This window comes from Trachurus japonicus, chromosome 17, assembly GCF_045865225.1.
Source record: "Trachurus japonicus isolate A0001 chromosome 17, Traja_1.0".
NCBI lineage: Eukaryota > Metazoa > Chordata > Actinopteri > Carangiformes > Carangidae > Trachurus > Trachurus japonicus.
The window spans coordinates 18,586,734-18,610,652 of NC_140923.1; the positions used below are offsets into that span (position 1 = coordinate 18,586,734).

Sequence of the window (23,919 nt, forward strand, 5' to 3'; positions counted from 1 at the left end):
TGTGCAAAAGGCTAAAGCTGTGTGTTCAGTTGATATCTGACAGCCTCCGCAACCTTATGGATCTATTCTGGGGGACGATAAGGAGGAAGACTAAATGATTCACCATGACTGTGTATATATACACTGAAGCTGCTGGTGTGACCTTGTGCACCGGCAGGTATGTACAGAAGAAGAAGAATGAGAAGCCAAAAAGTGGAAGAAGGGCAATGGAGAAGGAGAAATAGAGAAATCCAGAGAGACAGCAGACAGAATGTAACTATTAAGAGCTTAATTTATTTAAAGCAGACATGAGGAATAAAAATGATGAACAGAAATGGACTGTGATAACAAGGGGTAAAGGCAGTGAGAGAAACACTGAAAGGGAGCGCGAGGAGTGAAAGCTGTCGCCCTGCAGGCTCCCTGGCCCCCTATGGCCCAAGGCGAGGCCATTTAGGGACGAACCACAAAGACCATGTCAGCGGGGGACAGGAGAATGGCAGGGTATTGAGGCTTTTGGGTGCAAAGGGGGCCCCCGCCTGTCAACGTCTATGTGTGCATATATGCGTGTGTGTATGTGTGAAGAAAAAAAAAAAATCTCTGTAAAGCATTACACCTGACAGGCCTGTCCTCAAGACATAAAGACGGAGAGAGGGAGGGATGGTGGGGAAAGAAGGTGGATGGATGGGTGGGTGGGGTGGTGGGGATGGCTTGGTTAGGTGACGATAGAGCGGAAAGTCTGAGCTCTGAGGTAGACAAGCTGGAGTAAGGAAAACCTGAGGGGAAAAAAGACATCGAAACAGTCAGTGTGGGTTACAAAAAAAAAAAAAAAAAGATGCAGTGAAAGAAAAGAGGGATTTACTGTTATTTCTGCCAGCTCTGTAGGACTGCTGAAATGGCAGGTATACTGCAGGTACTGGGATAGACACATAGCGACTCCCACACACTGAAGTCAGACTCAGCCTCCAGCCACTCCTCCAAAGTCATGCCAAATTAACGATAGATTCATTTCTCCTTTCTTTCATATTGTCCTAGTTCTACTATGTTCTTCTTTTATTTATACTTTGATGAAAAAAAAAATGTCCTTGGTTTCTCATACATCCAAGAGAATTGTTATATGTGAACTATTGAGGGAAAATTCACAGGAAGGAAATCAATAATTGAGCTAGCCACATGTTCTTTTATTTCAAAAGGGAAAACAGAAGAAAGGGTAATTTTTTATTTTTTTTTTTAAGTTGGGAAAAAACAGCATCCAATTTCAAAGCAGCCTAATTTATCTCGTTCTGCACACTCCTAAATATTCTCCTCTTGTGTGTAACCACATGTAGATGTTGCGTTCTTGGCCATGTCTCCTTTGCAAATGAGATTTGGAAATGCAAATTGAATCTTACCTGCAACAAATGTTTAGAGTTAAAACATGCTACGGGAGCGGTTTCCAAAGAAGGTACAGTCTGACAAAAAAAGAAACACAAATACGACGCCCAAAGAACACAGAGCCACACGCGCACAAACACACTCAGACAGGAAGCCAAGGATGCGTTGTGATCCAAGTGATTCGAAGGTATTACCATTCCAGTCATCACGCCGAGCAGAGACGTCTGTGTCTGAGCTTACAGAGCAGGTTCAGCTGTCTGGCTATACACACCTAAATCACACTCAATAACCTTGGAGGTAAAATAAAACGGGTCTCCCACTGGTATGACGATGTCTGCTACAGTATGTGTGTGTGAATGTGTACATCCACGATGCCCGTTCCTCAAGGATTTATAATGAGATATACGAATAACTTTATTAATCCCCAAAGGGAAATTAATTTGTCAGCTCATCGACCATTTGCAGAAGAGTTAAAAAGCCTGATGGCTGAAGGTAGCTACTGTACAAAGGATCTTCTTTCTTCGTCCTGCAGCAAAGAGAGAGGGCCGGTTAACCCTGTGTATGTAGATACATGTAATTATTTGTATGGATTAGTTTACTTTATGCAAGTATTTCTTGGTGAGTAATGTTTGTCTTTTGTGGGTGTTTTTTTTGTTTTGTTTTTTATCGTTGTTGTTATTCCATGTCAGGTTGTTATGTTCCTGACATTGTTCACATTCATGTATGTTGGTCTTTTTGTTGTACTGTTAAAATGCGATAAAAAGTGAATTACAAAAAAAAAAAAGAGAGAGAGAGAGGGCCGTCCACCACCGCTGCTTTCCTGGTCCATCAAGGTGCCATGAAGTGAATGATCCAAGTTGTTCAGAATGGTCTCTATCATCTTCAGTGTGCAACTCTCCACCACATCCCCCAGTGAATCCATCAGGGAAACATGACTGAAGTCAAGTGCGTCAGGATGTTTGGCCTGTATCCTTCCAACTTCATGGAGAACTTTACTTTGAACTTCAGCCGTTGGTGGGATGTACACAAGTATTGTTATGATTTGAAAAAATTGAGTCTTCACCAATATCTCCGGCTCATCACTCTTTTTGGGCAGAGTTGATATTCCTGGTTGAAGCGCATGCTCTGGAATAAATGTGTGAATGCGTGATGTGCATACTTCCATCAGTTTGGGCTTAGGTGTGTGTGTGTGTGTGTGTGTGTGTGTGATTGTGCGCATGTAATGTAGGCACTCTTCTCACCTCGCCACTGAAGCGCAGCCAGCATGACTCAATGTCGTTTTTCTCCTCTCATTCCATTTCAGCTCGGACTCTGTCGGTTCAGAGTTCACCTCCACTCACCCCCCCATCTCTCTCTCACGTTTACTCCTTCTCACTCATCCTCAATGTTTTTTTCCCCTCTCGATCTTTCTCTGACTCTTATTATCTATACTCAACCACCCCCTTCCTCCCTCCTCTCTCCTTTTCACTCTTTTTTTCACTCTCCTCATTTTACTTTCTTTTTTTCCTCTTGTTCCCTTATGTCCGTTGAGCCACTGCCTGCCTGTCTGTCTGTCTGTCTGTCTGTCTGTCTGTCTGTCTGTCTGTCTGTCTGTCTGTCTGTCTGTCTGTCTGTCTGTCTGTCTGTCTGTCTGTCTGTCTGTCTGTCAGTCAGTCAGGCTATGAATAATTGAGGCGTATTGAGTCTGGTCAGCAGATGGCGAGATGGCCGTTATAGATCTATCTGTGCTCTTTAGGAATCACTGAGTGTATGCTGACACCTGTCCAGTAAAGGCCCACAGGAGCTTTGCTGAAGCACAGGGCACAGTGGGGGGAGCAAAGATGGGACACGCCCCCAAACTCTCCCTCTCTTCTCCACAGCACCTGCAGTCACACACACTCCCATATGCAGGTGTACATATGCAACAGTGCATTCAGGTCCTTGAATTTATGCCTGAGCACACACACAAGCCTGCTTGTGAAAATACATGGGAGAGTAAATACAAACAAAGTGAGGGTGAGATCTATTCTGTCTCTGTCCTCTTTTTATGCACTTGCAACAAAAGAACTGAGGGATTTCTCTGAAAATCTCCTCTTTATCTTCCTGCTCCCGTCTCTCTCCCGTTGCTTTTCCTGTCCGAGGTGTCCCCTCAGTATTTATCCTCCACACCCCCCTGTCTATTCACTTCGCCCAGTCTTTATCCCGTTCTGCCCAAAGCCCCTTACAACTACAACAACCTGCCCTGTTCCACCACGCTCGACAGCACCCACAGCCTCGGTCAGCGCAGACACCGCCACCCATCTGACCCCCATAACCCCCATAACACCCCCTTCCCCCAAGGCTCTCACCCCAAAGCCTGAGCTCCGTCTGTGACCTCCTAGAGTCACATGAGCTATAACCCAAGCCCCCGTCCACACGCACAGCTGAATGTTTCTGGGCTACAGGGCTGCCTTTTCTTTGCCACACACAATTGATCTTTTAAACTCTCTCCCTCCGGTTTCTCCTAATCCCCCCCTCCTCCTCCTGATCCTGCAACCCCTTCAGCCCCTCCACCATCACAACCACATTTCTCTTCCGCACTCCTCTCATCTCTCGTTCCCTTCCTGTCTCCCTCACTCCACACTCGTCTAATCCCATCCGTCCCCCTCCCCAAAAGAAAGCTATTTTTTCTAGTTCCCCTTTTATCTAATTCAGTCAAGAATGATGCAGAAAAAATTAAGATAAAGAAACGCCTGTTTCTTTTCTGTAAAGGCTCAGAATTTCTTAATGTGTGTGTCCACTAAGCACCTTTTGAGACTGCCAGCATCTTTATTCAGCTATTCATTTTTTATTCTTTCACAGCCAACTTGATTACAAAGTATTCTTTCTTTTGAGAACATTCCATATTTGATCGCTCCAAACTTTAATCCAAACCAAAATCTTAGAGTTAAGAAAGGTTAAAACATAAGTTTTAAGTTGACATCACTGCTTTTGATGTCGAGAAAAAGTTCACAAAAGCAAAACCATATGAATAGTAAGCCCACATCATCATGCAAGATGTCCCTTTCAATTTTCTCTCAGGTAGCTAACTGGCTGACTTTTTGCTTTTGTGTGATTGGTACAGCTACAGTTTTGTCCTTCCAGGCTGTGATCAGAACCGAGGCTAGACCAGCCCATTATTAAAGCAGAAGTAAGCGATATTTTTGTGTTAATATAAGTCTTAAATAGTTATATCTTCCGACAGCAATCACTTACATAGAGTGTTTGGACCGAAACACGTGTCTCTCATTCCCTCTGCTCTGCTCTGAGCCGAGGAGAAAACTTTTCTCGTATCCTACAAGTTTTATCCAATGAGGAGAGAGAACGGCATGAAGGGCTGTGTGTGCAGCCAAGGGATGCGCGTGAATGTGGTGACGTAGGGATGAGGACCAATAGATCCATGACGAGGGCGGGGGCTGCTAACTCCATCGGCTGACAAGACGTTATGGTGCGTTCAAGGCAACCCGTAACTCGTGTTTTTCCGACCTGTGAAGTCGTACCAGTTCGATCTGGTACGAGTTCACGGGTCGGAAGTTACGAGTGGCCGTTATAGTGACTTTCACCGGTAAAACAGGTCGGAAAAACATGAGTGGGTTGCCTGGAAGTCGTGACTTGAAGCTGTAATTTACGGTTTCAAAAGCCTGCCTGGAACGCAGCATTAACCAAAACGACCAGATCGCTTACTTCTGCTTTAACGTTAAATGTCAAAATTTAATTTTTATTTTTATTTCTTGTTAGTGGCTACTAATTTCAGTTTTTAATCCGACAAGTGTTTCTGCTAATGAGTTTTTAAAAAGCAGCGCTGGGTAACTAGTGCATGGTTTTTCTTGTAGATTGTAGTTCTTTTGTTTTTATGTCTGACTGTGGACTGCTTCGATGGTGGGACTTAAGGAGAAGTAGGTTATTTGATTTTGTAAGTCGAGGTTCAGCAGTGTTTTGTTTTTGGAAGTGTTTGCCCTCATGTCAGGGAGCTTGACAAGCTAATGTCAATGGTTGGAGCTGTTTGGCCCGGCGGTGCAGCATGCCCTGGAGTGAGAAATCCAAGCACATAAAACAGCATGACAGCAGCCTGACCACTGCCGCCTGGCTCCCACACACCCTGTGCCTCAGATGGAGAGGGGTCGAGGGTCTGATTGGTGTTCCCTAGGGCCAGGGGGGTAAGCCCTGAGGGCCGAGGGCTGGCTGACTCAGTTCTGATGCTGGCCACTGTTGTAAGTGGGGTCGGTCTTAGGCACTCAGGTAGGAAATATTCACCCTCTGGGGGAAATTTGCCATGGAAAAGGTAGATCTTTGGACATGACGATGTTTCAGATCAGTTCACATCAAGTTAACGTAATATAGAATCAGCATTTTTCAGCTATAAATGCTCTGTAGCTAACAGTTTTTTTTCTTACTCAGCACTTGGGGTTCTTGTTTTTCCCACAAAAAATAAAGTTCACTGTTAGGAAATGAATTATGCAATGGTTGAGCCTCTTACTTGTTTTAAGCTTTACTTGAGGTCCACACATGGTTTTGATTATGAGGATAAGTAGCTTTGGTACAGTCTTAATTTTTTTTTACCCACGCCACTTTATTGGTGCCATATTTTTTGTCATGCAAAGGGTGAAAACCCTTTAGAAACTCTGTTAGGTGTGTGTACGCATGACCATGAAATCGTTATTTTCCTCCAGTATACAGTACATCTGACTGTATTCACGGTTTTTCCTTCAATCGCTTAACCTAATAAATAATTATCCAGTTTAAAATTAAGATTTCATGTTGCTGAAAGATGCAAACAATCACATTAAAGTCCCTGGAAAGTGACACTGGATTCGTTTTCTGAGTTAATCACATCCCAGACATATGTCCTATTAACCATCCTGCCAATTTTGGATGCTAGAAAAATTCGTTTAGTAGGTGAAATTAGGTTTTAAAATCATGACTAAATGAGGCAGTTCTCGCAGCTCTGGATGTCTGCTGCAGGCACATAAGCCCCGCCCACTTGCTGAGCTTCATCAAGTTTCAACTGTCAATCAAATGGCCTACTGCTAACTGTCACATCGTACCCGAGCAGCTACGGGCTTCAGTCTGAGTCCAGCTCTTATCTGAATGTCTCGGATACACACTGAGCAGTGAGGGAAATATGCTGGGGGCACACGGATTTCCGCTACCCTGATAGCGTTAGCTCGGCGGCTAATAGCCCGGCGCTAACGCGTTAGCTCGACTAGCCCGGCGCTAACCGTTAGCTCGGCGGCTAGCCCCGTTCGTTCACCCCGAGCCTCCATGGTCCCGAGCCACTGCAGCATCGGACCCACGGCTCACCGCCACAGCAGCAGGAGCCGTGAAGGCTACACCACAACAACAATGAGGGCCGCCACCGTCAGCACAGGACGACGGGCCTAGTGCTAGCCGCCGAGCTAATGCTATCAGGGCAAGCGGAGATTCGTCTGCTGACGGCGGCGGCCCACGGTTTTGTTGCCGGTGTAGCCGTTGCTGTGGCGGTGAGCTGTGGGACGGACGCTGCAGAGGTTCACCTGGACTGTGGCTGTTTTGGCTTTTAGAGTTTTGCCACCGAGCGCCGGCTGGTCCCACGGTGGCAGTCTCATTAGTTTGTTTGAATTAAAAGTGGAGCTTCATGTTTCACATAACAGCAGCGCTGCCTCTGGGATCTGTATAGACTATGTTCAAATAACACCACATTTACATCAATAAATAAATGTTTTACAATGACCTGATAAGTCTGCATTACATTTTATTAAGACAGAGACCAAGCTAGTGGACTGGTAGCTCCGGTGGCGCTGGTAGCTCTAGGGGTAGTGGCAGCAGACGCTCGTTGGCATTCTTGAAGTATTTATAATATTACTGTGCACATGGGAGGAGTTATGAAAGTAGGGACGCCAGTGCGTCACGGCGCCCCCTCTGTAAGCCTGCCCTTAAAAACAAAGACCACTGAAGCAGAGTGAAACTGTGAAACCCTAACCTCTAAAATTAAGCACTGCACAAAAATGGGTCTTTTTGCATGTTTTTATCAATACATTTCGAACACTTTTAATATATTTTGAAACAAAACTCCAATTTCACTTTCCAGGGACTTTAAATATAAGTATAGATAAATGTACTTAAGTGATGCTATTCAGTGTGCATGTGTGGTGTACATGTGTGCAAGACAGAGAATGAGAGCGAGAGGACTGACAGAGAAAAACTGATGAGCGGCTAAAGTCCACAGAGGGAGAGCAGGAATATATCCAACTGAAATGAAACAATAGAGAAAAGCTGCAGCAGACATACATTATGAAAACATATTGTACTATTGTCCATTGTACACATCTGTTTGCCTTCTGAGCTCGCTTTCTCTGGAGCAGACGCTAATACAGAGAGCGCACTCGCATTCTGTTGCTCCATTATACATTCATGTGGCCAACCCTGATATGTCCTCATGTTTACACCACTGGAACTAATGACACAGCTTCTGCAATCTTTCAAAATTATCCCTTCAGGTCAGCTAAACACAAACACACACACACACCCAGACACACAAATATTCACTTCTTACGAACTCTTGAAGGAGGAGTTACGGAAGGAAATTAATGAGGTATATCAAATGGCGCAGGTACAGCACTAGAGTGTGCCTTTTCTCCTGTTGCGTGTGTGTGTGTATATATTCAAGATCTGGTTCAACAAAAAGAAGCAATTTGACCACTTTGAGCCACTAACTATACACACACATACATATAAATCATTATTAAAAGCAGCATGTGTAGTCATACATGTCAAAGTGCCCTCTGCACATTCCATATAGGCCTCAGTGTAATGGTTCTGTGATTAAATTTTTTTTTTTTAATTAACCTTCGACTCAGCTTGTGAATGATGTAGAATATGTTCATTTATACCCATGTTGGATACCTCACTTTATTTATTAAATACTAGGTTTCCAAATCAACTGCAGAGTACACCGACAAATTGGTGCACCTGCAGCCCTCAGATATTGACCAAGGTTGACATAATTATATCTTCTGCTCTGCTGCAACAGAAATCCATTACAAAGAAAAGCTCAATTTACTGTGTGTGTTTTCAGGTTTTTGTTAGGGTTATTTTGTTTTTTTTGCTTGTGTGTGTGTGTGCATTTCTTCGAAATCAAGCTGCATCTTTCACACTAAACCACTAAGGTCAAGGAAGCTGTGTAGCCAAGTGAGTTCCACCAGTGAGCGGCGTGAGTGTATTCTCCCTACAGCAGATCTGCCTGAACCGCTACAACAGGAGTAGCTTGGAAAACTATGCTCGACACAGACAGGAGGCTCTGTGTGCCTGGAGGCTTGCTGAACTGAGCAGCCTTCGATGAAAACAGCACAGTAAATGTCTCTACTCAGTAGATCTTACTGGATATTTCCTCTTCACAGATGCTGAGGCCAATCCATGCAAAAAAAACGAAGTTCATCTTTGCATTAGCGCAGTCAAAGTTAATGCAATAATAACACATTTACCTAAATTCCTTTTAACGGCAGTTTTTTTTTTTGGACGCGCAATTAACATAGGTTCTGTTAAACTCGCCTTTGGCCCGACACATAGTTTGAATTGCTGGAAACAAATCAGCTCTCTGCTAACATTTACCACGCCGCAAAGGATAATGAAAAAAAAAATCTGAATGGCAAGTTCAGCCACAAAGTCCTGCCAGATGGTTCTGTCGATAAAACCAAGGTTATTTGCAGTTACTGTCAGTGTGAAATGAGTTACCACTGGTGCATGTCTATCCTATATTAAACACTTATCCTTTATTAAATAATCCCTTTAAGGTACATTTTATTAAATAATGCCTTTAAGGTACATTTTGTACAAATAAAAAATGTGAAATTCATTTTCAATTAACTATGGACATGTGAATAACGGCGATTAAATATTTAATTCGACTGACAGCCCTACTTTGCATGCATGTAAGTGAATGTATCCCACTCGAACCATCCCAAATTGTCAAACTGACAACTGACACTAGTAAGATCGTAAAAGCTTATATATTGTCACTAATATTTGCTTTACATTTTGAAATGAAAATACACCTATCATTTGCAACAGACACCATTTTTAGTTTAATTATTTTGGCTGCTTTGCAACATAATCCACTTCTCATTTTGGACCTCCACCTGTTTTCCGGTCAAGAAAAATTCCCCTTACAGTCACATGTAAGGAAAAACAGCTTTTAGTGATTACATTAGATGTTCTCATGATATGTAAACACTGCATTTTAGGGTTTGTTGTTATTCATAACAGCAATACAAGATAATCCTGAACAAGGTCCAAGCTCGGGATGCTGTTAAAATGACTGTGCACTCCAGGTTGTTTTAGTTAGTACTAAAAAAACTGGGCTGCCGTCCCACTCTCCAGTTGTTCAAATAGAGCCAAAGCTCTGTTTGAGTGCAGTAAAGTCACCATTTACACGTGTGTAAAATGCCTCATAAAGACCCAAAGACCCAGAAAATGCAGGAAACAGTCTTTGTCTACCCTGGATGTCTCCTACCTGACCCACTGCTATCACTGTTGGGCTATGGAGCCTTTCATTGAATTATTGAATTGCAGCAACGAGAACAAGGTCTTAAAATTCTCTTAAGGTCCATTAATGTAATAGGGCAATCATACTTCTGATACTGTGGAAAAAAGAGGAAGAAAAAACACTGTTCTCATTCTGATGACTTGGCACTTTATTCCATTTCCACTCCTTTCATGTGCATTGAACTACCTGAAAGTTGAAAATAGTTCCTGAAAAAGCCCTGAGCATTTCCATCCTCTTAGCTCCTCCTCCCCATTTCACCCTAATACCTCCACTTCCCTGCATAAATGTATCATTACAGTATTATTATGTCTATGGTACCCCCCCCCCACCCCCCCACCCCCCAGCTTCCATTTACAGGGACTTAGGTTCTGTGTTCTGGGGCTTACATGGATCCATTATATCATTAAGTCATTATGAGCTGGGACAGAGAGAAAATAATACCCATAATAGGAGCTACATTGGGCACTACTTAAATCTATACTCCCATCCTGTGTGCCTTCCTGTCTATTTATCTGTCTGCCTGTAGAACTGTACGTGCACTGTGTTTCATGATATGCATCATCCGACCGAGCCATCTTCCACCCGACAGAGACCGTTTGAAGACAAACTTCTGAAACTGTTTGTACTCAGTACGTGTGTGTATTGGCAATGACCGACTTACCCCAGAATTGGGATACGCTGTCCAGCCCAGTTCAGCTGTGGCCACCCGAGTGTCCATCACGGTCTCTGCAGCAAAGAAAGAAAAAGAGAAAAGGGAAAGACAGTGGTTAGCCTCAAAGGAAGCTATTTTGAGCATTATTCCACAGAGCTGAACCGCATTCAAGCCCCAGTGATCACTTGACACTATCATCGAATAACAGAAAGGAGACGAATCCTTCACTGCGTTTCATCCATCTCTGCTAGACTTCTGTTAAGACAAGAGACATGGAAACAAAGCCTTGGCACTGGAAGGGATGTCTGAGAGCCTCTGTCATGCTGTTAAATGCTGAGCTTTGTATTGTGTTCTCTCCGTGTGAGCATGAAACTACAGTATGTGCATCCTGCCTTTGTTTGTGTGTGTGCATTTGCACGATATGCAGTCATTTGTGGCGAAACTAGTGGATATTTTTGTGTCTGTTTGTGTGCACATGAGAAACCCCGCATGAGTTTGCATGTGTTTGTGGGTGAGTGCTGAACTTTGTCACACTGTTTAACCAAAGAAAGTGGCAGTATAAATGCAGAGAGAGCTCTTTCATAGCTAAGCCGATCCAGATTGTTTACTCCTAGTGGGGACATTCCCTGAAAATGGGTGCAGCCTCTATTCTTTTCTCACATTTATGAAAATACATACATTACATTTCAGTGACATTATGGCTTGTTGGTGAGCTTTAATAAAAGATTCTCTGAAAGTTTATGATCATTTCCACAAAATCTCAAGATGTACCTTTGATAACGATGCGGTGCACGGGTTACAAGCAATGTTGAGACAAGAGAAGGTTACAACACTAAAAGGCCAATTCAGCCATTGAGAGGAAAACCCATTAGAATTTATCTGTCTCACTTTGGACTTGCACTAACCGAACTGTCATATCTGGCACCATATTTATGAAATATAAGAACACAAAGATTACCCTTTCTCCCCCGCTCTATCTCCTCTTACTAATCCTCCGTGACACAGTGTAGACAAATAAGTCTGGCAGCTTACCCAAGAACTTTGTCATCCCTGTTTTGATTAATATCAGCCTGGTTGGCATGCTGAAGTCTGGAAACTTGATATAGCTCCAGGAAAGGAGAGAAGTATGGCAGTTATCACAAACCACTGGTCTCTCCTGCTCCTCTCCATCCCTCCCACACACAGACACACAGACACACATACACACGGATTTACAGAGTGATAAACTAGGTGACATATTGGCCTCAGCAGTGTAATGATAGATTCATAATTTCACCTGTAACAGACAGCTCATTCTCCAGCCCAAACCTTCCATCTTATTGAGAGTGAACCAGGGCATATTTTGCTGTCTGATGTCCTCTGCCACAACATGCCCGCAGTTGTGTTTGTTGTGACCAAACAGATAAAGTATGGGAGAATAGAATAGTGGGGTATGGTGTGTCTGGGTGATGATCTATATTAGATAAGCAGGGTGTGGGGGGAATTATCCAGAGAGGAACTGCAGCTGCTGTGTCTACAGCTTTGGATATCATCCACCATCAAAGTAAATAAAAAAATTTAAAAAAAGGTTGGCGAATGGCGCCCACATTGTGTTGTGTTGATGAGGGACATCTAACAACAACAGTCTTGTTCAAGGAAAGGTTTCAGCCCTCATCACCCTCCCTTCTGCTCCTTCACAGGAGAGCACACATCCACAACTGTCTCTTATTTTGAATCTCACTGAACTTGCAGTGATTTAGAAATCATTCCAAATGATGGCGCACTTGAAGCCCGTCATCGTCAATTCAAATGGTCTTGGTTTAAAAAAAAAAAAACACAGGTACACTGAGGATGAGTGACAAGCCATTGGTGAGAAAGGAAAGATGCCTTTCATTCTCTGTCTCCACTTACAGGGAGAGACTGTCCTCAGACATGAAACCAATTAGCTTTAGGTGATTCAGCTTCATACAAGCACTTACACATATACACGTTAAAGACGCCTGCAAGCACACACGGACGCATGCAGCCCACACACACGCACGTTTTCTTTCAGCAGCCAACTCAGAGAGCAATTTTCTGTGTACACCTACAGTGACAGCCTTGTTCACACCCGGCTTCCATCAGAGTATTTCAATTTCCCTAAGATCAGCTTGCCTTGTCTAGTTTCCACAGCCAGCTCCAGCCAACCAGCCTGCCTGCCTGCCTGCCTGCCTGTACGACTTGCTGTCAGCTGGGGAGATAGGAGCATGAAACAGCCCTTAGCGCCAGCCAGCGTTGTGGGGACTGCCAACCCTTTCTCAGGGGAAATCACAAAAGCTTCAGTCAAATCACACAGGCACTTGGTAGGCCATTTTCTATTTCCTGTTAAAAGGAGAGAAAAGGGGAGGGGGGGGGGCACAAGATGGTAAAGACAGGAGACAAAAAAAGGTCAAAAGACCCAAGGGAGAGTGGGATGAGCTGGGTCATGTGACCTAATGTCTACCATTAGCAAAATATCAGAGTAGCAGATGAGTAAATGGAGTATGCTAAGTGGTTATTAGCAACAGGGCGGGGTTCACACAGCACTTCATGCAATACCTCACACACCTGTGCACGCGCCCTGGGGATTTGGAAAAGGTCCCTCGCATATGTGTCTGTGTGTGAGTTTTAAATAAGCTGTTATGTGGACGACCCATCATCATAAGTGGATTTGAAGAGTTTCACTTTAAAATGCGCAACACACATTAATTATAAAAAGCTGGCTCTTTCAAAATTTCAAGAGGCACATTTTTTGGCTCACTGCTGAAATTAGAAGTCAGACTATGATCTCAGCTACAAAACAATTTGGCTGCTAAATATTATCTAAAAAGAAAAGAAAGTAAATAACTGGTGATCTATTTCATTTAATATAGATATAGATATAGATTCATTCATAATTGCTGTGACTGTAATTTTTCATTTGAAGTAGCAGCTTGGACACTTATATCCAGTGGTTTAACTCGGGGTTCCACCTCGGCTTCGACCATAAAACCCTCGTAAAAACAATTAGTCCACCTCTTCACTGGCTTCCTAAATCTGACTGCAGCTGTGTGACCACACGTCCTATTGCCCCTCTCTCTCTCTCTTGTTTAGTTTTCACTAAGTCATTTAGAAGACAAGGGAAGACATCAGCGAGCTGTAGTCCCCACATGTTTGGAGGGTAGCCCGCAGTGTTTTCTGCTGCATTCATATTCTGCAATGTCAGCTTCACCTGCAAGCTCCAATAAATTAAACACAGCCAGGTTCAGAAGCGGTTCACTCTGTGGGAAAATTATTAACATAGAGAGTTTAATGTTGACTATGTAACCATGGCTCATAAATCTATTGGAAAACAATAGCTTGTAGGTGTCAGGGTAGCCTGCCTTAAATGGATTCGAAGAGCCGCAAGGCCAGAGGATGTATTGTGACTACATCGTAGAATATTAGTTACTCTAAATCACACAGCGGATGTGGGTTAGCTCAATGTGTAAGGCTCAGTCAAGCTGATACACTGCCAGTGTACTTTTCAAAACCTAGAAGTTGCAAGTGGAGCCAGAACCGCGGCTGGACCTAGGGGCCTACAGCTTCCAATCCCAGAAAGCACAGCTCCCTCTCATTAGCAGCAAGTGATCGATCAATACCAAATGGTAGGCTGTTTCCACAGATAGAGGGAGAGGGGCAGAGAAAGGGAGGGAGAGAAATGAAAGAGCGAGAGAGACTGCATTAAACATTGATGGGGCCCTGCGTTACAGATCGATAAGGCAGCCCTCTTCACACAATTACACGTCAGCAAGCAGTCGCATGATACATCACATACACACGCATGATTACATCACGCCGGCACTTGGGCAAAAGATGGAGAGAGAGTTCAGAGAGGAGAGAGCAGTAGGAATGGATCGTCTATTGTCTCCACCTTCTTTGAGCCTTTGTGCATGTCTTTAATTCTGCAGTTTGCAAGTCAGAACGGCAACATGTCTGTGTAATTTACCCCTTTGTGGCCGTGTCTGTATGATTGTATGGCTGCTGGTCGATAGAACATGTGCTGAAGCGTCTCTCTGAAGCTCCCTGGCTCCTTAGTCAATACGGCTGACAACTCTCCACGGATTTTCCTTCCCATCCCATAACACATCTTTTCCATTCATCTCTCCTTTAACCCTCCCATGTCTGTGTCCCCCCCTCTTCAAGGATGCTGGCGCACTTTGTAATTCAATGAGACAATCATGTCCAGATGCTGGATGCTGGGGCTGAGAGGGCCTTCTCTTTGTGATCATAGCAACAAGCTGAAATAAAATCCGAGGGCCTTGAACAGAATTATTTAAGAGGGGTTTATCTTTTCCCCAGAAATGAAATCAAGATGGGAGGACAAAGAGAAGGAGGGACGGAGAGACTGAAGGGGAAGACGGAGAACGCGGAGAACGACAGAGATGAAAAACCAAGAGGAGAAATCAGCAGGACTGAAATGAGCACTTAACAATGATGAAGCCCCATGGTAGCCTGCTGAGCCTGGCATCTTAATACGAGGCTGAAAACAAAGTGACAAACAAGATTGAAAGCTGCTGCATCTTCCAAACTAATCAGTTGTCCACTTGGGGGATTTCTGAAAAAGAGTAAAGTATTTTCTGAACAAATCGTGTAGAAATTATACTCATACTACCCTGGGAAATCACACACACACACAAACACACAAAAAAACTATTGTTTACTGGACTGGAAGGTGGGACTGACTCAAGTCCATGGTTGAGAGCACTGAGACGATGTGAAAACTGTGACTTGGTTGACGGCACAACAGTGTTTCAGAGTAAGAAGCATATGAAAGAGGTGATATCTTTGATTGAATCATCGTGTTCTACAGAGAAGACAATCCTCACAAACACAGATGTGAGACTTTTTTAATCTGCACCACACTAAAGTTGTGTCACTCAGACTGAAGATTTTTTTTTTTTTTTCCTTTAAATAGAAGATACAGAACAGTCAACAGAAATACATCAAAAGAAATATGTTACCACTATGTCTCCCTGAAGACAGAAATGACAATGTGGCTGATTTGAAAACTGAACAGAAAATAATCTGCCATCCTCCAAGACATTAGTGTGGAATGATGGGATACACAAGCCCCGCATCACTGAGCCACAGACAGAATTAAATGAATATTAACGGTGGTCTATTTATCGCCGTCTCTGGCTCTGGCTGAGTGGGAGAAAAAAAAAGAATCAGCATAAAAGAAGACCAGGTCAGTATCAGAGACACAAAAAAAAAAGCGGAAGCTGAGAGAGATGAGAGGAGGTACAGAGGAAGGGAGCTACAGAAGCCAAAGTGAGATTAGCAGCAGATGTTAAGAAGAACGCCCTCACAAGAGAGAGAAATTAACATGCAGTATCTGCAGAACCTGATGAAATTATCCTATCATCACAGCAAGGTGACATTCTCGTGGCCTCGCACATCTGGGCTGCCACGTCGCATAAAACTTAAGATTCAACCTTGCGGCACTTGGTGAACAGCCGCGCTCTCCTTCCACGCTATTACCGGTTTGTAATAGAGTTGTTGTGGAAGGGAAGCAGGGAAACACAACAATAACCCCGACACACACACACACACACACACACCACCACCACCACCACCACCATCAACCCCTGAGGCAGGGTGGGCCAACACAGGACAGGTACATTCAACATTCAACACACACACTTGGGAGGCTGCTGACAGCAACACTTGTGTGCATGTAATCATATCTCAGTGGTCAATCACTCAATCAGCTACCGGCCTGACATGAAGACACTACAAAAAAAAAACACACACAGGGAACAGCACATTAATACACACATAAGCCGCCCACTTCACTTCCCTCCTCTCCCTTTCTGCTTCTTCCTCTTCCTTTTCTCTCTCCTCTCTCTCCCCCTTCCTCCCCCTGGTCAGGGGAGAGAGGTTGGGCATCATTTGCATTCATTAACATTACATTAGCAGACAGAGTGATCTTTAGAAACCAGGCTGCCAGTGAGTGTCATCTTTAATTCATCATAACCCCACCACCCACCCCTTCCATCCCTCTCGCTTTCTCTTTACCTCCACCTTCTTCTGCTCCCTCTTTTCCTCTCTCCCTCATACCCCTTCTTCCTTACTCCCAGCGCATTCTTCCTCTTCCTCTTCTCTGCGTATTTCTTCGCTCTCCATACACCACTGTCTTTCATCTTTTTCGCTTTCCCCCCACCATCTCCTTTTTTAATCTTCTCACTTCCATTTCTTCCCCTTATCTTTCTTTCTCTCTGCCTCCAGTTAATGACAGGCTACAGGGGGTTTGTGCATGAGTTTGATGTAGGATTGGAAAAAGGACACACGCACCTTACAAGCATCTGTCTAGAAGACAAGACTAAGCTGGGGATCTCCAGGCTTTAGACAGGGCTCTGTCGTGTGACCCTTTGACCCTGTGCTTATAACGAAGAGAAAAGTCTTCTTCAACATCGCACAAACAAAAAACTCTTGATTTCATCTGCAATAAATAAGCACTGACTGAACGTACATGTCCAATCTGTTGAGTCAATTAAAACAAACAACTTAATTGATTTTAGTGTAAGTGCGAAACTTTTCTACCTAGAGACATCTCCTGATGAGATTACACCACTCACAACGCCCACCCCATGAATACTCAGTACTTCATTATTACAGCAGAACACACAGGTCGGACCACACCCATATTCAAACTTGGCATCCACCGTTGTGACCTAATTGTTGCCCTGCTCAGACCAGATATTAACATCCGTCTGGGATGATCTGATCCCAAGCAGACAGCTCCCAGTACAGGTGTGAATTCACCTGAGATGCTTTTGGGTCCATGTGTGAGATGCAAACACTCTTTGACAGACGTTACAACATTCTTTTAGCGGTGTGAATGCGAATGGCATCCTGGACAACAGCGAAGCCCCGTCTACTACACTGACTTCCTCATAACAAAATAACAAACTGTAATTCTTATTATTTTAAATGGCTGAAACTGTATTTGACTGTGTGCAGTGAAATGATCCACCCAACCCCCACCGCCACCTCTCTCTGCTTCTCTCCCTCACACACACACACTGACAAGGGACCCATCTGTCATTGTTGGATTGGCTTAAAACAACAATGCACACGTGTTTATTATCAAATACAGCGGGGAGGGGAGATCTGACGATGAGTGGTCACTCGAGACGCACGTAGGGATGCAGGTGTTAAGTGATGTACTTAGAGCCGTCCACTTGTGATCGGATCAGCCCAGACATGTGTTAATGCCGCCTCTGAACAGGGCCGCAGCCTCCTGAGGTGAAAATGATACAGCCACATGTTGTCACGCCCGGTAATGATTCCTCCTGATCCTCCTTTGCTACGCAAAAGAGAAAGCTGAGCAAGCGTGGGTAATAGCTAAACCACACAATAAATAGGGAGAGGAGGGAGGGGGGATGAGAGTTTATGCTAAACACAGATCAATGTAAGCTGAGCAAATCCAAAGAATATTTCATAACATAGCCCAAGTCTCAGTTTCAGGCCAAGTTTCAAATAATATGAAACACAGTGCTCAGCGTTCTGACAGAGGATATGCTATTTCAAATGTTTCTTTTTCTCTGTGCAGACACATGATCTCCTTGAGTGAGCCTGGCAGTGATGACACCGCTTTGGGAATTCTGCCATTGCTTTAATAGACCGTTATTTAATAGATTCTCACAGCGACCAACAATCAGAAGCCAGAATTTCCGTCTCGCACTCTCCTACGGTGAAGATAACACTTATCATCCTCTAGAACATGTACTACATAGCATGTGTGTGCACATATATAGACACAAGTGCATGAATTATGACACACAGCCGTTGCCATGCAGCTTCTGGCCAATAGTTTTGGAGCACAAATATAAATTCTTTGTGCATCTGTTTTAGATATCAAAATGTAAAAAAGAAAAATGTGTATTCCACATATGTATCTACATTACTATGCAAGGTTACTGCTCACATGCATCTATACTTTATAAGCTGCCAGACATGCAGCACAGAGAAACTTTAAACCATTAAATGAGCCCTGGATCTGCTGAGGTTTACTGTAGCAGCCTGACCTGCAGCAGTGACCAAGCAATAATCCAGATGGAAGCAGCACTACCATCCCACAACCATCACAATACTCATTACTGCTGATATTACCTCAGCCAGCCTGTCTGCTTTTAAGAAACCTGGCAATTTGCTGCAGTAAAATGAGGTAATTACAACTCTTATCAGGCTCCTCACCTCAGAAAACAGCATTTACAACAGACAGGCTACTCCCCAATGGTTCACTGGCTGTGGAACAAGGCTCTGGCTGACTTCCCAATCACGCAACCACACCCACCCGCTGTCATTTATTCTCTTCGCAACTCCTCTTCGTACCATACTCTGACTTTCTTTCCAATAAAATAACATTAAAAAGCAGAAATGTGACCACTTAAATGACACAACTAAGAGAGTTCCTCGATCGCTGCCCCAGAGCACAAGTAAGGAACGGCTGACGTGAACCATAGAGGCCAGAGGAGTATCGCTTTACAGCGCTATACAACTGTGCCAAGAAACGCTCCCAAACAGGAGAATGGGAAAATGACGCCCCAACCATACCGTCTGTGTTTATGTTGGAGAGCTAGCGTGGGGGAAAATGGCAATGTAATTTAAACTTTTCCCATAGGGAGAGTGGCTTTACAATGAAAGTCTATCCACTATAGCTTTGACATTTCTAAACTTCACATATGCTAGTTGGAGGTTAGTCCTGACTCGGCCCTATCATCACTTCTGCTGGCTAGAGACACTCCACGAGGAGACTGACGGAGGAGAGCCGTGTCCAGGTCACAGTGGGATTGTGCAAGGCTGACATTTAGCAGCATAAACCACAGCTAATGGGCTATCCAGGGTGAGTTAAGGCGCCTTTGTTTTCCGAGCCGACCAAGAAATAGTGCTGAGTGAACAAAATAATGCCACTCAATTACCTAATTAAGACAGTGAGGATTCTCATTAGCAAAGTCCTGCGTGCGTGGGTGTGTGCGCGTGTGGGCATGGGTGTGCTGCTGGAGTGCGAGGGGAGAGCAAATTCGCAAAATTAGGTAAAAAACAAAAGAGCGAGATAAATTCAGCAATACAGTAAATGTCAAATATGTGCAGAGCGTCTCTGATGGTTGGGTTTTATAGCAACAACGGGGTTCAGGAGGGCAATGAAACGGACAGAACTGACTGTCCTTTTCTGTCACACACTTGAACTGAGATAACCATCCCGTAATATGTGGAACCAGTGCAGAGGGCAAGGAGAAACCGAGAGATGACGACGAGATAAAGAAACAGAGAGAAAGACAGGGGAGAGAGAGAGACGGAGAAGGGTGCAGTTCATGTGAAAAGAGATACTGAATCTGATATGGAAGGAGTAATAGGGGCAGACACTGCGATGGTGAGGGCATCATGTGGCAGCGCCCTGCGTTATCTTATCCAGAAATGGATCTGACCTCAGCTGAGCACAAGGAGTCGTCATTTCTTAGAAATCACCTGACCCATTTTCGGTCTAGCCACCTGAACGCAACACAAAAGACACGCTCTGCTCTTTTGTGGCACTTGCAATATTTATGAATGGGTAAAAAAAACACAACACAGCAACAAAGCGGTCTCTCTCGCCTCAACACGGGCACGAACAGTGGGGGAAAAGGAAGTGCATGACGAGGATGGAGGGAAAAAAAAGAAAAGAAAGCCACATATGCACACTCTTCCGTGCATGCTCCCACTTCCACACGCTTGACCGGAGAGACACGATATATGCATGCTCACAACACCTATTAAACACAGCAGAGCCCAGCTGCTCCACTTTCCACTCCCAGACTCAAGAGTCTGAGTCAAAACTTTGGGTGGCATTTGTCTGAGCAAAGTGGCAAACCTCTCCAAAAAAAAAAAAAAGAAAAGAAAACACGAATGAAGAAAATGACTACAGCCTGCCCTTTAATCCCCAACAGAGTCACTTAATACTTATTCACCTCTGTCACTGCTAGTTTCTCCCCAAGAATAAGGCAATGTACCACTGAAAAGTAATAAAGAAGACTGTGTTCAAGGGGGAGAGGCAAACACCAGCCAGCTATATCCAATCTCATTAAACGCTATTGTTAACCATGTTTGGATGCACTACAAAATTGACTTGTGCCTCCTGAATAATTCCCCCATTGGCAGAGAGGGGGAAAACAGAAAAGAGAGTGCTGGAGAGGAGTCAGAGAGAGACTGAGCCTTGAGGGTTTGATGTCGCGCTCTCCCTCCGTCTCATCTGTGGCAGTAAAAGAACGACCTTCAACCACCTTGAACCCGCTGGAGCTGAATTTCAATAAAAGTCAAATTATCGCCTGCGCCCATGGGGCTCGGGGAAAGGCACTAAGCCTGAATTGACTGTGCATATAAGACGATTTAACAGTCATATGGAGGTGTGAGTGAGTCAATCATACGACTACACTTCTTTTTTTCTCACCGAGAAGGAGTCTTAGCGGTAGACAGTGGTTACAGTACCCTGTTGGGATACCACTGGGATGGATCGCTGATTGTTTTCCGTGTGTGTGTGTGTGTGTGTGTGTGTGTTTGCGCATATGCCAACACGCAGTTGCGAAAGTGTTATTCAATTTAGCCGTGTTCTCCCTTGACCGACGCAAGTGAGATTCAGGTAATTGATGCCTCAGTTTGGTATTCCCCAGCCGTGTGCTCTCCACCACGGGGACAGAGCTGGCTAAGCCGGTGTGAATGAGAGGATACGTACGGTGTGATCTCACTCCCTTAAACGCGAGTGAGGTGTTCTTCTGGGATCTCGTTAGTGAAGCTCCAACAGATACACACTCTCTCTCTCACACATACGGCAAATACATCCCAAGAGCCTGCGATGGCAATCGTATAGACATGCTCAGGTTGAGATCACCTCTCATTCTGGCCTTTCTTCTTTTGCCATCCATCCCTGTAAAAAAAAAAAAATTCCGGTGGCCTCCTCCACTGCCTCCGAGCAAGCACAATGCTTTCCGTTAAAAGCAAACACTAAATCCACTTCCTTCTCGTGGCATATAGCGGCACATGCCTGGGGAAGTCTATATATTTTTGGAGATGGGCTTTGTTTTTCCTCAAGGGTTTTGCTGGAGTCTGCATCCAGCAGTGGGGGGGATACGAGATAGAGAATATTCCTGAGGCTAAAAGAAAAACTTTTAGCAGAGGATCTTGACCTTATAACACGAGTCTGACAGAGGCGGGCGAGTTTCTCCAATGACAATCCATAACGAGTGAGAAGGAGGGAAAGCAGGAGGAAAAGAGCGATAATTTTTACCCCCGGGGAGTAAGGAGTGAAACAGACCTATTTGAGTGAATTTATCTGGAGGTTTCTCGTTGTGCTGTGGAAAACAGTTCATGCCCTCTCCATGCTTCTCAGTCCTTATTTTTGAGTTGGGGAACACAGACTGTTGAAAAAACAAGGGAAGGCTGATTCTTTTAGCTCCCAGGAGGAACTGCTGTTTGATCTTCTTCCATTTGATGCTACCGGTTTTATTTCACCATGATCCTGCCCACTCCTTACTTTTGTTTCCCTTTTTAATACGTTATTCGTTTGCTTCCTCCATCTCTCATCTCTCTCTCTCTCTCTCTATCTCTTTATCTCTCATCACTCCTCCTCTCTCCCTGAGTCACTCTGAATGCGAGGCCATAGCTTCAGTGAAACACTGAACTCTTCTGGGGCAGCAAATGTCATTTCACTCACACACACACATTACATTTCGTCTGTTTTCGCCACAGGCTGGGTGTGGGTAATTTTGATCTCGTGCCACCCACTCACACAAACACACACCCAAACGCATACACACATTGTATCTGACCTCATCTGATTTGGCACGCGGGATGTGCGGGCACTTGAGCTTTGGCCCAGAATGCAGCCCCCAAATGTCACAGCTGTCCACTGACACTAGTGGTGAGCGCGCAAACATCAGCCATCCCCCCCCGGCTCTCTCGGCTCTCTCAACAGTAGCCCTGCCAGTACTAGATGTCATCTTTCAGGCAACATCCGCTAACACCACAAGCGTTTTTCTTTTTCCCTTTCCTTTTTTTTATCCTGCCATATCGGATCCTGTGAGTCCCCGCTTGATTGCTAATGTAACAGAGACAACATGGGTGGATCAGAGGATGAGCTTCCCGATTCAGCGAGACAGCCTGTGGTTACCCTCTCAGTTAAAGATCTGCCCTGCCACGGGGAAAGCAGACAGTTTTCCCAGGCAGCTCTTTCCTCTGCAGCCCCGCCAGATGAGGCTGTTTTGCTGGCGTGATAGGAGCTGTGCACCAAAAAGTCAAAGTGCGACACTCTCCTCGCTGCGCTACAACGGTGCAGCTAAAGAGCCGAGACGCCTCGTTAAATATGTAGGGCCACCGACCCACTTCAAGCTGTTCCTTTTACTTCACACACGTAAGAAGCAGTGGCGCCGTACACTTGTTCCGTGTGCTCACTTTGCACTCTCTGAGAGACACACACATGCCCAGTACCCACGCACGCACATGTACGTACAGGAAACACGGACAGCTTACACAGCTGTAAAAGCTGCTAAATTATTTCAGCGGTTTTATGTCGCCGGGTGAGAATAGATGCAGGTGTCTGTCCATTGTGGGTGTGTGGGTGTGTATCTGCTGGAGGTGTAAATAGCTCTGATGGGAGACACAAGTGGTTTGCAGGTGTTTGGAGAGAACAGCACCCCTTCAGGACCTACTGTATTTTAGATGAAATGGCAGTAGTGTTTGTGTTGGTGGGAATAAGTGCACCTTTGGGTGTGTTGTGTTGTGTGTAGGAGAAAGCGTACGTAACACTTAGCGATTGTTTGAAGCAGCTTGGAGGGCAAAGGTGGAATTGGCTGTACTTCTGTGTGCCAAAACATTTTGACGATCAAAAGTAACAAACAAAAGGCAGCGTTGTCAGGCTGGTGCATCCATCTATCCATCCTGTGAAGTTTTCACTTCCGTCATGTAAATTGGGAAATGTGTGTGTATGTGTGTCTGCTGGGGGAGGGAAGCTGAATGCACCAGCAGCAGTGTATTGATCCAGAGAAGTAAGGATGACTGTCATCTCCAGGCATCTCTGCCATCAACCTGCATTGTGTTGGAAGCCAGAAAGGGATAGAAAAAGAGCCTATAGGGAGGTTTCATCACAAATGTTAAATAGAGCAGAAAGGCTCTGTGTCATTCCCAAGAATATTAACACAGCCCATGGGGCTCAACCAAGGGGGCAGTTGTCGGTCTGAGAAGTGAAGCTCACTTCCGCGTTCAAAAAACTGCAATCCCCTCGGATTCCTCTGGGGGCTGGTGTCAGAAGGGAGCATTCCCCATAGACCCCCATGTTAAAATCGCCGACTTTACATCCTCAGTAAACATGTTAAAAGCCTGGTGTCAGAACGTTTTTTCGTCTCAATCG

At 44.6% G+C, this 23,919-nt stretch overlaps 1 protein-coding gene across 3 annotated transcripts in view; it reads right to left on the bottom strand.

Annotated features, from left to right (window-relative positions):
* ephb1 (EPH receptor B1) overlaps nucleotides 1-23,919 on the bottom strand; it is a 164,256-nt gene that overhangs the window by 94,077 nt on the left and 46,260 nt on the right. For all 3 annotated transcript variants that reach the window (XM_085805599.1, XM_085805597.1, XM_085805596.1), the window contains one exon: nucleotides 10,530-10,594. In XM_085805599.1, coding sequence (XP_085661725.1) covers nucleotides 10,530-10,586 — 57 coding nt within the window. In that variant the 5' untranslated portion in view covers nucleotides 10,587-10,594. The remainder of the gene's footprint in view (nucleotides 1-10,529; nucleotides 10,595-23,919) is intronic.